The sequence below is a fragment of the Coregonus lavaretus genome, assembly GCF_964263955.1.
Source record: "Coregonus lavaretus genome assembly, chromosome: 23".
NCBI lineage: Eukaryota > Metazoa > Chordata > Actinopteri > Salmoniformes > Salmonidae > Coregonus > Coregonus lavaretus.
In genome coordinates, this window is record NC_140010.1 from 23,889,622 (window position 1) to 23,906,668 (window position 17,047).

General features: G+C 42.9%; 1 protein-coding gene across 2 annotated transcripts in view; it reads right to left on the minus strand.

Moving 5' to 3' along the window:
* Nucleotides 1-3,026: 3,026 nt before the first annotated feature.
* Nucleotides 3,027-17,047, minus strand: part of LOC311098958 (E3 ubiquitin-protein ligase COP1-like) — a 40,606-nt gene continuing 26,585 nt past the window's right edge. Inside the window, exons 14-20 of one of the 2 annotated variants that reach the window (XM_084139525.1) lie at nt 13,815-13,893; nt 13,542-13,658; nt 12,056-12,173; nt 10,654-10,778; nt 10,173-10,333; nt 6,117-6,161; nt 3,027-4,208 (exon numbers count right to left, since the gene is read on the minus strand). In XM_084139525.1, coding sequence (XP_083995651.1) covers nt 4,191-4,208; nt 6,117-6,161; nt 10,173-10,333; nt 10,654-10,778; nt 12,056-12,173; nt 13,542-13,658; nt 13,815-13,893 — 663 coding nt within the window. In that variant the 3' untranslated portion in view covers nt 3,027-4,190. Of the gene's footprint in view, nt 4,209-6,116; nt 6,162-10,172; nt 10,334-10,653; nt 10,779-12,055; nt 12,174-13,541; nt 13,659-13,814; nt 13,897-17,047 lie in introns of both variants that reach the window. The other variant, XM_084139524.1, reaches the window with a different exon arrangement.

Genomic DNA, 17,047 nt, shown 5'->3' on the forward strand with positions numbered 1-17,047 from the left:
AATCACAAAAATTATCAATGGAAATCAAATTTATCAACCCACGGAGGTCTGGATTTGGAGTCACACTCAAAATTAAAAGTGGAAAACCACACTACAGGCTGATCCAACTTTGATGTAATGTCCTTAAAACAAGTCAAAATGAGGCTCAGTAGTGTGTGTGGCCTCCACGTGCCTGTATGACCTCCCTACAACGCCTGGGCATGCTCCTGATGAGGTGGCGGATGGTCTCCTGAGGGATCTCCTCCCAGACCTGGACTAAAGCATCCGCCAACTCCTGGACAGTCTGTGGTGCAACGTGGCGTTGGTGGATGGAGCGAGACATGATGTCCCAGATGTGTTCAATTGGATTCAGGTCTGGGGAACGGGCGGGCCAGTCCATAGCATCAATGCCTTCCTCTTGCAGGAACTGCTGACACACTCCAGCCACATGAGGTCTAGCATTGTCTTGCATTAGGAGGAACCCAGGGCCAACCGCACCAGCATATGGTCTCACAAGGGGTCTGAGGATCTCATCTCGGTAATGGCAGTCAGGCTACCTCTGGCGAGCACATGGAGGGCTGTGCGGCCCCCCAAAGAAATGCCACCCCACACCATGACTGACCCAACGCCAAACCGGTCATGCTGGAGGATGTTGCAGGCAGCAGAACGTTCTCCACGGCGTCTCAAGGCTCTGTCACGTCTGTCACATGTGCTCAATGTGAACCTACTTTCCTTTGGTCACCACCTGCAGAACCACTCCTTTATTGGGGATGTCTTGCTAATTGCCTATAATTTCCACCTGTTGTCTATTCCATTTGCACAACAGCATGTGAAATGTATTGTCAATCAGTGTTGCTTCCTAAGTGGACAGTTTGATTTCACAGAAGTGTGATTGACTTGGAGTTACATTGTGTTGTTTAAGTGTTCCCTTAATTTTTTTGAGCAGTGTATATATATATATATATATATATATATATATATATATATATATATACACAGTGGGGAGAACAAGTATTTGATACACTAACGATTTTGCAGGTTTTCCTACTTACAAAGCATGTCGAGGTCTGTAACTTTTATCATAGGTACACTTCAACTGCGAGAGACGGAATCTAAAACAAAAATCCTGAAAATCACATTGTATGATTTTTAAGTAATTAATTTGTATTTTATTGCATGACATAAGTATTTGATACATCAGAAAAGCAGAACTTAATATTTGGTACAGAAACCTTTGTTTGGTAATTACAGAGATCATACGTTTCCTGTAGGTCTTGACCAGGTTTGCACAGACTGCAGCAGGGATTTTGGCCCACTCCTCCATACAAACCTTCTCCAGATCCTTCAGGTCTTGGGGCTGTCGCTGGGCAATACAGACTTTCAGCTCCCTACAAAGATGTTCTATTGGGTTCAGGTCTGGAGACTGTCTAGGCCACTCCAGGACCTTGAGATGCTTCTTACGGACCCACTCCTTAGTTGCCCTGGCTGTGTGTTTCGAGGTCGTTGTCATGCTGAAAGACCCAGCCACGACCCATCTTCAATGCTCTTACTGAGGGAAGGAGGTTGTTGGCCAAGATCTCGCGATACATGGCCCCATCCATCCTCCCCTCAATACGGTGCAGCCGTCCTGTCCCCTTTGCAGAAAAGCATCCCCAAAGAATTATGTTTTCACCTCCATGCTTCACGGTTGGGATGGTGTTCTTGGGGTTGTACTCATCCTCCTTCTTCCTCCAAACACGGCGAGTGGAGTTTAGACCAAAAAGCTCTATTTTTGTCTCATCAGACCACATGACCTTCTCCCATTCCTCCTCTGGATCATCCAGATGGTCATTGGCAAACTTCAGACGGGCCTGGACATGCGCTGGCTTGAGCAGGGGGACCTTGCGTGCGCTGCAGGATTTTAATCCATGACGGCGTAGTGTGTTACTAATGGTTTTCTTTGAGACTGTGGTCCCAGCTCTCTTCAGGTCATTGCCCAGGTCCTGCCGTGTAGTTATGGGCTGATCCCTCACCTTCCTCATGATCATTGATGCCCCACAAGGTGAGATCTTGCATGGAGCCCCAGACCGAGGGTGATTGACCGTCATCTTGTACTTCTTCCATTTTCTAATAATTGTGCCAACAGTTGTTGCCTTCTCACCAAGCTGCTTGCCTATTGTTCTGTAACCCATCCCAGCTGTCCTTACACAGCTCTCTGGTCTTGGCCATTGTGGAGAGGTTGGAGTCTGTTTGGCAGGTGTCTTTTATACAGGTAACGAGTTCAAACAGGTGCAGTTAATACAGGTAATGTGTGGAGAACAGGAGGGCTTCTTAAAGAAAAACTAACAGGTCTGTGAGAGCCGGAATTCTTACTGGTTGATCAAATACTTATGTCATGCAATAAAATGCAAATTAATTACTTAAAAATCAAACTTGATTTTCTGGATTTTTGTTTTAGATTCCGTCTCTCACAGTTGAAGTGTACCTATGATAAAAATTGCAGACCTCTACAAGCTTTGTAAGTAGGAAAACCTGCAAAATCCACAGTGTATCAAATACTTGTTCTCCCCACTGTATCTATCTAGAGAGAGAGTGTCCCATGATGTGATTGACAGCTCGGTCCTACTTTCTCTCCCTCAGCTGGACTATAATGATGCTTTTAGGCTGACTCCGGGTGGGACGCTGCAAGCTCACCCACAGAGAGGCGCTGCTACATGAAGGGCTTCTGAGTAGCATCCTCAGGCACAGGGTCCACTCTAAAGGGTTGCAGTAAGAGAAGATGATGTCTGTTACCATGGTGCTGCATGGGGAGAAAATTGAGCTAGCGGAGTAAAACACTTTTTTTTCTCCATCAGCTTCTGATTACTGACAACGTGTATACCAGCAAAAGAAAGAAGCTGCTCATTTATTTAATAATTTATTTCAGTTACAAGTCATGGGAATTGAGGGGTACAACTAAACACGTACAAATTACAATAATTATGAAATAGTCAAAGTAGGCTGAAACTGAAAAGGAGAGGATTTTCAGAAAATATTTCAGATACCGGTAGGCCTAATTATAGAAAAAGATTATTAGACAGGAACTCAAGGAGTGACAATGAAAACAGTCCTGTAAATAATTTATGGTAAATTGATTGTACAGAAAGCTGTCCTGTACAAATTGTGAAGATACAGTATCAAAGTAATCAAGACCACAGATGCAACTAACGAAGTCAGGGAACCTTTCTATAATTTGGCATTATACTACTCAATTTCAGTGTTACATTCCTCTTTTTTAAACCAAGAATAACTCAACGCGAAGACAAAGTTCTCCGCAAATAATTTCTTCAGGTATACAAATACAAAACATATCTCTTGGTCGTTTATCAGAAAATAGGTAAGGACTGTAAGTCTTGGCTGTCTAGCAAATCCACTTAATTTCATGTGTTGGATGTGTGCTGGTTGCAACATGCATCATGACTTAATACAAAATGAAAGTATTTTGGAGACATGATGTATTAATTTGTCATTCAGTTTAATTTGACATAAGATAAATATACTGTAACATGATGAGTGAAATGTCTCCAAGTCAGCCATTCTTCTTTTGAGTTTTCAAACATTATCAACGCCTGACAACATTCTTGATGCTAAGCCATAACATTGAAAACTTGATTGCAGAATGAAAACAAGTCCAGTTAAAAGGTGTTGCCATTCCTTGAACCATCAAACACATAGGCTAAACATAGGGGTAAAACAAAGACTATTGAAGATGACGACACATTGGGCTCAAAAAGCATTCATACAAAGATTAGTTGTTTTGCATTTTATTTTTGTATTGACTTGTGCTTTGGCCTTTAAAAAATGTAGCTTCTTGCTGGATGTACCTCTACTGAAATACATTTGTACAAGTTTTTATTAAAAAGAACACATTTCAATTCAATAACTTTATTCAAAAAGAGGATTTCAAAAGATTCTTCTTCCACTTTTGTGCAGAAAGGCCCTCAATGTCACTGAATTATATACATCCACAATACTAGTGTATGATGTGCTCAAAGTCTTTTCCAAAGTATTCTTGCTCATTAAAATCAAAGGACTTCAGTTTTGTTCATTTTTCCAACCTGGTCAGTTCCTCAGATCCTTAATGATGAAGTTTCCATTCAACCAAGCCATTGTACTCCAATCTCCAGACTCAGACGGGCCATGAAATGGAGCTGTAGTTTCCAGAGGCTTTGATGAGAAGATCTGATGGACCTTCAAACAAGTTCAAGTACCTATGGCGAGAGAAAAATATACTGCTAAAAAAAATAAAGGGAACACTTAAACAACACAATGTAACTCCATGTCAATCACACTTCTGTGAAATCAAACTGTCCACTAAGGAAGCAACACTGATTGACATGCTGTTGTGCAAATGGAATAGACAACAGGTGGAAATTATAGGCAATTAGCAAGACACCCCCAATAAAGAAGTGGTTCTGCAGGTGGTGACCACAGACCACTTCTCAGTTCCTATGCTTCCTGGCTGATGTTTTGGTCACTTTTGAATGCTGGCGGTGCTTTCACTCTAGTGGTAGCATGAGACTGAGTCTACAACCCACACAAGTGGCTCAGGTAGTGCAGCTCATCCAGGATGGCACATCAATGCGAGCTGTGGCAAGAAGGTTTGCTGTGTCTGTCAGCGTAGTGCCAGAGCATGGAGGCGCTACCAGGAGACAGGCCAGTACATCAGGAGATGTGGAGGAGGCCGTAGGAGGGCAACAACCCAGCAGCAGGACCGCTACCTCCGCCTTTGTGCAAGGAGGAGCAGGAGGAGCACTGCCAGAGCCCTGCAAAATGACCTCCAGCAGGCCACAAATGTGCATGTGTCTGCTCAAACAGTCAGAAACAGACTCCATGAGGGTGGTATGAGGGCCCGACGTCCACAGGTGGGGGTTGTGCTTACAGCCCAACACCGTGCAGGACGTTTAGCATTTGCCAGAGAACACCAAGATTGGCAAATTCGCCACTGGCGCCCTGTGCTCTTCACAGATGTAAGCAGGTTCACACTGAGCACATGTGACAGACGTGAAAGAGTCTGGAGACGCTGTGGAGAACGTTCTGCTGCCTGCAACATCCTCCAGCATGACCGGTTTGGCGGTGGGTCAGTCATGGTGTGTGGTGGCATTTCTTTGGGGGACCACACAGCCCTCCATGTGCTCGCCAGAGGTAGCCTGACTGCCATTAGGTACCGAGATGAGATCCTCAGACCCCTTGTGAGACCATATGCTGGTGCGGTTGGCCCTGGGTTCCTCCTAATGCAAGACAATGCTAGACCTCATGTGGCTGGAGTGTGTCAGCAGTTCCTGCAAGAGGAAGGCATTGATGCTATGGACTGGCCCGCCCGTTCCCCAGACCTGAATCCAATTGAGCACATCTGGGACATCATGTCTCGCTCCATCCACCAACGCCACGTTGCACCACAGACTGTCCAGGAGTTGGCGGATGCTTTAGTTAAGGTCTGGGAGGAGATCCCTCAGGAGACCATCCGCCACCTCATCAGGAGCATGCCCAGGCGTTGTAGGGAGGTCATACAGGCACGTGGAGGCCACACACACTACTGAGCCTCATTTTGACTTGTTTTAAGGACATTACATAAAAGTTGGATCAGCCTGTAGTGTGGTTTTCCACTTTAATTTTGAGGGTGACTCCAAATCCAGACCTCCATGGGTTGATACATTTGATTTCCATTGATAATTTGTGTGTGATTTTGTTGTCAGCACATTCAACTATGTAAAGAAAAAAGTATTTAATAAGATTATTTCATTCATTCAGATCTAGGATGTGTTGTTTAAGTGTTCCATTTCTTTTTTTGAGCAGTGTACATGTGAGCAGGAAGGATACACCATGGCTGCATTTATACAGGCAGCCACATTCTGATATTTTTTTCACTAATTGGTCTTTTGACCAATCAGATCAGCTCTGAAAAATATCTGATTGGTCAAAAGACCAATGAGTGGAAAAAAAAATCAGACTTGGGCAGCCTTTGTAGCCTACATTTTATCCAGGCTAAAAAAACCTTCATATACGCCAATTGACATAGCCTGCGATAAGATGGCTATTGTGAGTTCCCAACCAGAGAAAGACTGTGCGAATGCTACGTACATAAGCAGACTCCAGTTAAATACAATCAAAAAGCAAACCTTGATTGTCCCTTGACTGTTTGCAGCAATCAGCACATTGGAGTCCTACAAAAGAGGACACAAACCATGAAACTGTTAAATTAGAACTTGTGGTTGATTGACACCAACATTATTCTATTTCGTAATTATGCTTTTACTAAATAACAACAATGTGGCCTCAAAGAAGAGTCTATCTATAATATTCAAACAATATCAGCTGGTTATCAACTTCTTATGGTGCAAAACCAGTAGAAAACTGTGAGCTATGCTGCTATGGGAAAGTCAATGCAAAGAGAAAAGGAACAATGTCGCTACCTCGCTCTACAACCAAGGTGCATGAATTGAGGAGCAAACTGAAGAGGAGAGGAAATTCAGAAAACATGCAGTGGTCTTAATAAAAACAATGTGTTTTGGCCCGTAGCCTTCATCGGGGGGATTCCTTTAAGTACTGACACACCATGGTGTATGACTGTGTTGCCAGGTATTTCAACCCTGTGTTTTTCTATTTACCAACCATGGACATTGTACAGTTGAAGTCGGAAGTTTACATACACTTAGGTTGGAGTCATTAAAACTCGTTTTTCAACTACTCCACAAATGTCTTGTTAACAAACGATAGTTTTGGCAAGTCGGTTAGGACATCTACATCAACAATTGTTTAAAGACAGATTATTTCACATATACAGTGAGGGAAAAAAGTATTTGATCCCCTGCTGATTTTGTACATTTGCCCACTGACAAAGAAATGATAAGTCTATAATTGTAATGGTAGCTTTATTTGAACAGTGAGACAGAATAACAACAAAAAAATCCAGAAAGACGCATGTCAAAAACTTTATAAATTGTTTTTGCATTTTCTTGGTGGCAAAACCCTTGGTGGCAATCAGAGGTCAGACGTTTCTTGTAGTTGGCCACCAGGTTTGCACACATCTCAGGAGGGATTTTGTCCCACTCCTCTTTGCAGATCTTCTCCAAGTCATTAAGGTTTTGAGGCTGACGTTTGGCAACTCGAACCTTCAGCTCCCTCCACAGATTTTCTATGGGATTAAGGTCTGGAGACTGGGTAGGCCCCTCCAGGACCTTAATGTGCTTCTTCTTGAGCCACTCCTTTGTTGCCTTGGCCGTGTGTTTTGAGTCATTGTCATGCTGAAATACCCATCCACGACCCATTTTCAATGCCCTGGCTGAGGGAAGGAGGTTCTCACCCAAGATTTGACGGTACATGGCCCCGTCCATCGTCCCTTTGATGCGGTGAAGTTGTCCTGTCCCCTTAGCAGAAAAACACCCCCAAGGCATAATGTTTCCACCTCCATGTTTGACGGTGGGGATGGTGTTCTTGGGGTCACAGGCAGCATTCCTCCTCCTCCAAACACGGCGAGTTGAGTTGATGACAAAGAGCTCAATTTCCGACTGAATCATTCAGATGTTCATTGGCAAACTTCAGACGGGCATGTATATGTGCTTTCTTGAGCAGGGGGACCTTGCGGGTGCTGCAGTATTTCAGTCCTTCACGGCATAGTGTGTTACCAATTGTTTTCTTGGTGACTATGGTCCCAGCTGCCTTGAGATCATTGACAAGATCCTCCCATGATCATTGCAACTCCACGAGTTGAGATCTTGCATGGAGCCCCAGGCTGAGGGAGATTGACAGTTATTTTGTGTTTCTTCCATTTGCGAATAATCGCACCAACTGTTGTCACCTTCTCACCAAGCTGCTTGGTGATGGTCTTGTAGCCCATTCCAGCCTTGTGTAGGTCTACAATCTTGTCCCTGACATCCTTGGAGAGCTCTTTGGTCTTGGCCATGGTGGAGAGTTGGGAATCTGATTGATTGATTGCTTCTGTGCAGGTGACTTTTATACAGGTAACAAACAGAGATTAGGAGCACTCCCTTTTAGAGTGTGCTCCTAATCTCAGCTCGTTACCTGTATAAAAGACACCTGGGAGCCAGAAATCTTTCTGATTGAGAGGGGGTCAAATACTTATTTCCCTCATTAAAATGAAAATCAATTTATAACGTTTTTTAAATGCTTTTTTACTGGATTTTTTTGTTGTTATTCTGTCTCTCACTGTTCAAATAAACCTACCATTAAAATTATAGACTGATCATTTCTTTGTCAGTGGGCAAACGTACAAAATCAGCAGGGGATCAAATACTTTTTTCCCTCACTGTATCACAATTCCAGTGGATTAGAAGTTTACATACACTAAGTTGACTGTGCTTTTAAACAGCTTGGAAAATTCCAGAAAATGATGTCATGGCTTTAGAAGCTTCTGATAGGCTAATTGACATCATTTGAGTCAATTGGAGGTGTACCTGTGGATGTATTTCAAGGCCTACCTTCAAACTCAGTGCCTCTTTGCTTGACATCATGGGAAAATCAAAAGAAATCAGCCAAGACCTCAAAAAAAATAATTGTAGACCTCCACAAGTCTGGTTCATCCTTGGGAGCAATTTCGAAACGCCTGAAGGTACCACATTCATCTGTACAAACAACAGTACGCAAGTATAAACACCATGGGACCACTCAGCCGTCATACCGCTCAGGAAGGAGACGGGTTGTCTCCTAGAGATGAACGTACTTTGGTGCGAAAAGTGCAAATCAATCCCAGCACAACAGCAAAGGACCTTGTGAAGATGCTGGAGGAAACAGGTACAAAAGTATCTATATCCACAGTAAAACGAGTCCTATATCGACATAACCTGAAAGGCCGCTCAGCAAGGAAGAAGCCAATGATCCAAAACCGCCATAAAAAAGCCAGACTACGGTTTGCAACTGCACATGGGGACAAAGATCGTACTTTTTGGAGATGAAACAAAATTAGAACTGTTTGGCCATAATGACCATCGTTATGTTTGGAGGAAAAAGGGAGAGTTGCAAGCCGAAGAACACCATCCCAACCGTGAAGCACGGGGGTGGCAGCATCATATAATAATATGCCATTTAGCAGACGCTTTTATCCAAAGCGACTTAGTCATGCGTGCATACATTTTTTTTTTTGTGTATGGGTGGTCCCGGGGATCGAACCCACTTCCTTGGCGTTACAAGCGCCGTGCTCTACCAGCTGAGCTACAGAGGACCACATCTGGTGTGGGGATCATGCTGTGGGGGTGCTTTGCTGCAGGAGGGACAGGTGCACTTCACAAAATAGATGGCATCATGAGGAAGGAAAATTACGTGGATATATTGAAGCAACATCTCAAGACATCAGTCAGGAAGTTAAAGCTTGGTCGCAAATGGGTCTTCCAAATGGACAATGACCCCAAGCATACTTCTAAAGTTATGGCAAAATGGCTTAAGGACAACAAAGTCAAGGTATTGGAGTGGCCATCACAAAGCCCTGACCTCAATCCTATAGAATATGTGTGGGCAGAACTGAAAAAGCGTGTGCGAGCAAGGAGGCCTACAAACCTGACTCAGTTACACCAGCTCTGTCAGGAGGAATGGGCCAAAATTCACCCAACTTATTGTGGGAAGCTTGTGGAAGGCTACCTGAAACGTTTGACCCAAGTTAAACAATTTAAAGGCAATGCTACCAAATACTAATTGAGTGTATGTAAACTTCTGACCCACTGGGAATGTGATGAAATAAATCATTCTCTCTACTATTATTCTGACATTTCACATTCTTAAGATAAAGTGGTGATCCTAACTGACATAAGACAGGGATTTATTACTAGGATTAAATGTCAGGAATTGTGAAAAACTGAGTTGAAATGTATTTGGCTAAGGTGTATGTAAACTTCCGACTTCAAACGTTGAGGCCTGATGTGTTTGTGATAGTCCCCATTATCTTAGACCAAACTGTTTGTGTAATGAGACATTCTTGTGGCAGTTACTTGTCCTTGTGTGAGAGTAATAACATGCTCCACTGGACAGTGGTGTCATTCTGCCTAGAGGAATACGCTAGCTTCTTATACACCCTATACTATGAGCATTATTAAAGGTCACAAGACAGGCATTTGTTGTCAGTAAATGTTTCGTTTGCAGCCGATTCAAGAGGCTTAACCGTAACGCAGACATATACAGAGGATATCAGACATATGAATCTCCACTGATCTGAAACACACTCTTACCCCGTCAGGCATAGCTCTCCAGCATACAGCGCTGACAAACTCATTGGTGTCGTCTTCCTTCTTGTCTTTATCCAGCACGCTCTTCACAGTGTCAAACTTGAATGTCAGCAGTGTCTTGGACAGGCCTTTGTAGTATAGATAAAGAGAGTTGTTCTCACTTCCTACAGATAGAAGAATCACATCATTGTCAGTGATTGAACTCCAAAATCTGGCGGTTCATCAATTATTTTAGTACCCATCATATAAAAGTACTCACTTTATCAAAGTACCCAAAATGCATTCTTAAACAACTGCAAACACATTCACAATTGGTAATTTGTCCCCAAACAGCATGAATTCTAAAGCCACATCTGAATGTCAATCTGATTGTGTCAATCTAAGTAAAAACATTTTCACATCCACTGAGGGACTTTTCCATCTCCACACAGCATGCAGCTGTCAACATGGTCCACACGCAACATACATAGCTGTCAACACTTACCACACGCAACATAGTCTCCATTGGAGGCAAGGCCAACAAAGTTCTTCTCATTGATGTGGCCCTTGAATGAGCGCAAGCAGTGGGGCTTGTTTACATTCCACAGCTTTAGCTGGCTGTCTGTTGAGCTGTGTGGTACAGAAGAGGAACTATGTCAGCAGAACATGCACCTCAATTACGCAATATTGTCTTCTTCATTTAACCCCCTGGAGTTGATTGACCCACTGGTACGTCAACCTTACTAACATAATAAAACAATCCCCATCAAAATCCGTCAGTTTAAGCTAGAGATATGTTTTTCTTGCATTGAATGCGTCTCAATCCACTGCATCCGCTGATGTCACACTTCCGCATCTGTGGTGACACGTGAAAGAGCTAGAGCGGTGTTTGTTAGACCATGAGACATCCCTAAAATCAGTCTTCTTGCAGAATCGTCTGCAGCGTCCGAACGGTTTGGCCAACAAACTATGGAAAGAAGATGAGTCTCTCACGAACACTATGGTGTTCTCCGTTTTGCTCTACGACCCCTACAAATGTCATGGGACTCCTCTGAAGGGAACCGGTACCAGTTTTTTTAATTATTAGTTTTTTTATAAGTGTGAAGGTAGTTTTGTGCCTACTCAAAAAAAAAGGGGTTAAATATGTGTAAAATAATAATAATAATAATAATAATATATATATATTATTTTTTTATAAACTAGGCAGTTCGAGCCCTGAATACTGATTGGCTGACAGCTGTGGTATATCAGACCATATACCACAGGTATGACAATACATTATTTTTTACTGCTCTAATTACGTTGGTAACCAGTTTATAATAACAATAAGGCACCTTGGGGGCTTGTGGTATATGGCCAATATACCACGGCTAAGGGCTGTATCCAGGTTGCGTCATGCATAAGAACAGCCCTTGGCCGTGGTATATTGGCCACATACCACACCCCCTCAGGCCTTATTGCTTAAATTATATATTTCCTGAGTTTTCTTATCTCTCCTAGATTTAGGACACACTCTTCAAAAAGTTGTTGCTTATGATAAATTTTTTGACTGTCCTTTTTGCTTTGATGAGAATATCTGATGGACCTTCAAACAAGTTCAAGTACCTATGGCGAGAGACCCCTTTAAAAAAAAAGTATATATATATATATTATATTATATTATTTTTGATATCTAAAGGGTTCTAAAATTCAAAATCAAATAGCTAAATATTCCATAGTATGACCATCTTAAAACAATTCCATGTCAGCTTAGCACCCCCCACCCCCCCAACGTCTTAGACTCAAAATAATTAAGATCAGTGACCCAATAGGAAAATGCTGTGATACTTTGGGGAACATTTACCATACAGTCAGTCAAAATGTCAAACCATGACAACCCTGAACTTAATTTGATTGAGGTGACTTACGCAGATACAATTTCCTCTCCGTTGACAAACTTAGCGTAGGACACAGCTTTCCTGTGGCCTTTGAACACCATGATGGGCTGTTTAGTGTTGCGGAGGTCGTAGTAGTGGACACAGTGGTCTGGGAGAAAACACAGAAAAGGAAACGGGGGGGGGGGGGGGGGGGGGGGTTTCGAAGTGCAATGCATGTTTCAACTCATCCTTCATCCAAATCAAGAGAGAAGAAGTAGCAGTGCATTCAGAAAGTATTCATGCCCCTTGACTTTTTCCACATTTTGTTAAGTTACAGCCTTATTCAAAAATGTATTACATTGTTTTTGTCCCCTCATCAATCTACACACAATACCCCATATTTTTAATAAATGATAATGAAATATAACATTTACATAAGTATTCAGACCCTTTACTCAGTACTTTGTTGAAGCACCTTTGGCAGAGAACACTGCCTCAAGTCTTCTTGGGTATGACGCTACAAGCTTGGCACACCTGTATTTGGGGAGTTTCTCCCAATCTTCTCTGCAGATCCTCTCAAGCTCTGTCAGGTAGGATGGGGAGCGTCACTGCACAGCTATTTTCAGATCTCTCCAGAGATGTTCGATCAGGTTCAAGTCCGGGCTCTGGCTGGGTCACTCAAGGACATTCAGAAACTTGTCCCTAAGCCACTCCTTTAGGTGCCTTTTGGCTAACTCCAAGTGGGCTGTCATGTGCTTTTTACTGAAGAGTGGCTTCCATCTGGCCATTCTACCGTAAAGGCCTGATTGGTGGAGTGCTGCAGAGATGGTTGTCCTTCTGGAAGGTTCTCCCATCTCCACAGAGGAACTCTAGAGCTCTGTCAGAGTGACCATCGGATTCTTGGTCACCTCCCTGACCAAGGCCCTTCTCCCCCGATTGCTCAGTTTGGCCAGGCGGCCAGATCTAGGAAGAGTGTTGGTGGTTCCAAACTTCTTCCATTTAAGAATGATGGAGGCCATTTTGTTCTTGGGGACCATTAATGCTGCAGAAATGTTTCGGTACCCTTCCACAGATCTGTGCCTCGACACAATCCTGTCTCGGAGCGCCACGGACAATTCCTTCGACCTCGTGGCTTGGTTTTTGCTCTGACATGCACTGTCAACTCTGGGACCTTATATAGACAGGTGTGTGCCTTTCCAAATCATGTCCAATCAACTGAATTTACCACAGGTGGACTCCAATCAAGTTGTAGAAACATCTCAAGGATGATCAATGGAAACAGGATGCACCTGAGCTCAATTTCGAGTCTCATAGCAAAGGGTCTGAATACTTATGTAAATAAGGTATTTCTGTTTATTTTTAATACATTTGCAAACATTTCTAAAAACCTGTTTTCGCTTTGTCATTATGGGGTATTCTGTGTAGATTAATGAGGATTTTCTATTTTATTTAATCCATTTTAGAATAAGACTAACGTAACAAAATGTGGAAAAAGTCAAGGGGTCTGAATGCACTGTAGCATCACAGATCAACCTACCTGCACAGCCAAAAGCAAGGTGATACCTCGACGTCGGACTGAACTTTACACAGCACACATTTGCTTTGGCCTCGATGCTGGCGACTGAATTGTCAAGGTTGGTAGACCATAATTTCACTGAAAGATAAACAAAACCAGATGCTATCCTAGATTAATAACAAAACACCAAAGATGTTGAGACATGCGCTATGTTCACCTTAAACCCAGCAGGCATCTTGTTTATTAGGACATAGGGAGAAGTGCAAAGAAAAGATTGCATTGTTTCAACATTACCTTTTGCGTCATCAGAACCAGAGGCTAGAAGCTTGGGATCCATGAGGTTGAAATCGACACTCCAACACCTTTTCTCATGCTCCTGGAGGAACATCACAGGTGTGAAACAACCATAACTTACTTTTATAACGGAAGAGATTTCAAATCTACAGAGCAAATCTACCACTAAAATATCTCACTAGACCAGTAAAACTGGGGTACATCTTTTAGCAATGGTTTACTTTCAAGACAGAGTGCATCAAATATGTATTTAATACAATACATCTGCAAAGTGGACGTTTCCTTTTAGTAAATGGATAGAGTGTAGTGTCCAAAGAACCAAACAAAGGTAAAAGCTTCTGGATATAGTAGGAGGCTGTCATGACTTGCCGACAAGGCATTAGCTGCAACAATATCCACAGCTGTGGTTTGTTTGGTCCATTGTATTGGAGCAGTGGTATTTATAAATGGGGACCCTCAGGGAATGAGTGCGCCAGGGGCCTCATTTATAAACCATGCGTACGTACAAAATATACCCCAAAATGTGTGTGCGCTAGTTTTCCCACAATAATTGGCATTTATAAAAACTTGATGGGAGAATGTCCTTTCCTCCATGCAAACTTTAGACCATGCGTACGCACATCTTGTAGTGGTTGAAGTATTGTATTGCAAGCAGGCAATTAGGGCTAAGTATTTTGTGCAAATGAGGGATGACACGCTTATTCATAAAAACGAAATACGATGCAGCCATTTGCCGTTAGTGAGATGACCGAAAAGTGTGTGTTTGATTTTTGTCATAAAAAATCATTAGACATAGGAATCTATACTGAACCAAAATATAAAAACACAACATGCAACAATTTCAAAGATTTGACTGAGTTATAGTTCATTTAAGGAAATCAGTCAATTGAAATAAATAAATTAGGCCCTAATCTATGGATTTCACATGACTGGGCAAGGGCGCTGGGAGAAATGAACATTCAGTTCTCCAGCAACAGCTCTGGTGGACATTCCTGCAAGTACTGTGTTGTATGACAAAATTGTGTTGTGTGACAAAACTGCAAATTTTAGAGTGGCCATTTACTGTCCCTAGCACAAGGTGCACATGTGTAATGACCATGCTGTTTAAATCAGCTTCTTGATATGCCACACCTGTCAAGTGGATGGATTATCTTGGCAAAGGAGAAATCCTCACCAACAGGGATGTAAAAACATTTTGCAAAACATTTGAGAGAAATAAGGTTTTTTTTTTCAGTATATATTTAGCCTATCTATTTACATAGGCCTAATTAAATGGTCATTTGTTGTATGGCTACTTCAGGAATATGAACCCATCACTGCCAGAAAAGGTGATTCATTTATTTTGAGTAGCCTAGACAATGTTTCAGAATTAGCGGGCAGTCCAGCATATATTCACTATATATACACAAAAGTATGTGGACACCCTTCAAATTAGTGGATTTGGTTATTTCAGCCACCCCTGTTGCTGACTAGTGTATAAAATCAAGCACACAGCAATGCAATCTCCATAGACAAACATATGCAGTAGAATGGCCTTACTGAAGAGCTCAGTGACTTTCAACGTGGCACTGTCATAGGATGCCACCTTTCCAGCAAGTCTGTTCGTCAAATTTCTGCCCTGCTAGAGCTGCCCCGGTCAACTGTAAGTGCTGTTATTGTGAAGTGGAAACGTCTAGGAGCAACAACGGCGAAGTTGTAGGCCACACAAGCTCACACAACCAAACTGCCTCTGGAAGCAACAACAGCACACTGTTCGTCTGGAGCTTAATGAAATTGGTTTCCATGGCGAGCAGCCGCACACAAGCCTAAGAACACCATGCCCAATGCCAAGCGTTGGCTGGAGTGGTGTAAAGCTTGCCACCATTGTACGCTGGAGCAGCGGAAACGTGTTCTCTGGAGTGATGAATCACGCTCACCATCTGGCAGTCTGACGGACAAATCCGGGTTTGGAGGATGCCATGAAAACGCTACCTGCCCAAAGGCAGTGCCAACTGTAAAGTTAGGTGGAGGATACATTTTCTAACCTCTCTGGATTACAACCAAATTATGATAAATGTACAGTCGTGCCTTATGGCAAGTTGCTCCATCATGCTGGAAATGGCATTGTTCATCACCAAACTGTTCTTGGGTGGTTGGGAGAAGTTGCTCTCAGAGGATGTGTTGGTGCCATTCTTTATTCATGGCTGTGTTCTTAGGCAAAATTGTGAGTGAGCCCACTCCCTTGGCTGAGAAGCAACCCCACACATGAATGGTCTCAGGATGCTTTACTGTTGGCATGACACAGGACTGATGGTAGCGCTCATCTTGTCTTCTCCGGACAAGCTTTTTTCCGGATGCCCCAAACAATCGGAAAGGGGATTCAGAGAGTCCTCAGCAGTCAAATCCCTGTACCTTTTGCAGAATATCAGTCTGTCCCCTGATGTTTTTCCTGGAGAGAAGTGGCTTCCTCGCTGCCCTTCTTGACACCAGGCCATCCTCCAAAAGTCTTTGCCTCACTGTGCGTGCAGATGCACTCACACCTGCCTGCTGCCATTCCTGAGCAAGCTCTGCACTGGTGGTGCCCCGATCCTGCAGCTGAATCAACTTTAGGAGACGGTCCTGGCGCTTGCTGAACTTTTGTGGGCGCTCTGAAGCCTTCTTCAAAACAATTGAACCTCTCTCCTTGAAGTTCTTGATGATCCGATAAATGGTTGATTTAGGTGCAATCTTACTAGCAGTAATATCCTTGCCTGTGAAGCCCTTTTAGTGCAAAGCAATGATGACGGCACGTGTTTCCTTGCAGGTAACCATGGTTAACAGAGGAAGAACAATGATTTCAAGCACCACCCTCCTTTTAAAGCTTCCAGTCTGTTATTCTAACTCAATCAGCATGACAGAGTGATTTCCAGCCTTGTCCTCGTCAACACTCTCACCTGTGTTAACGAGAGAATCACTGACATGATGTCAGCTGGTCCTTTTGTGGCAGGGCTGAAATGCAGTGGGAAATGTTTTTGGGGGATTAAGTTCATTTTCATGGCAGAGGGACTTTGCAATTAATTGCAATTCATCTGATCACTCTTCATAACATTCTGGAGTATATGCAAATTGCCATCATAAAAACTGAGGCAGCAGACTTTGTGAAAATTAATATTTGTGTCATTCTCAAAACTTTTGACCACGACTGTACTATATTAAGTATTGGATCACAAAAAAATACAAAATGTGACATTACCATGTAGTTTCCCAATAACATG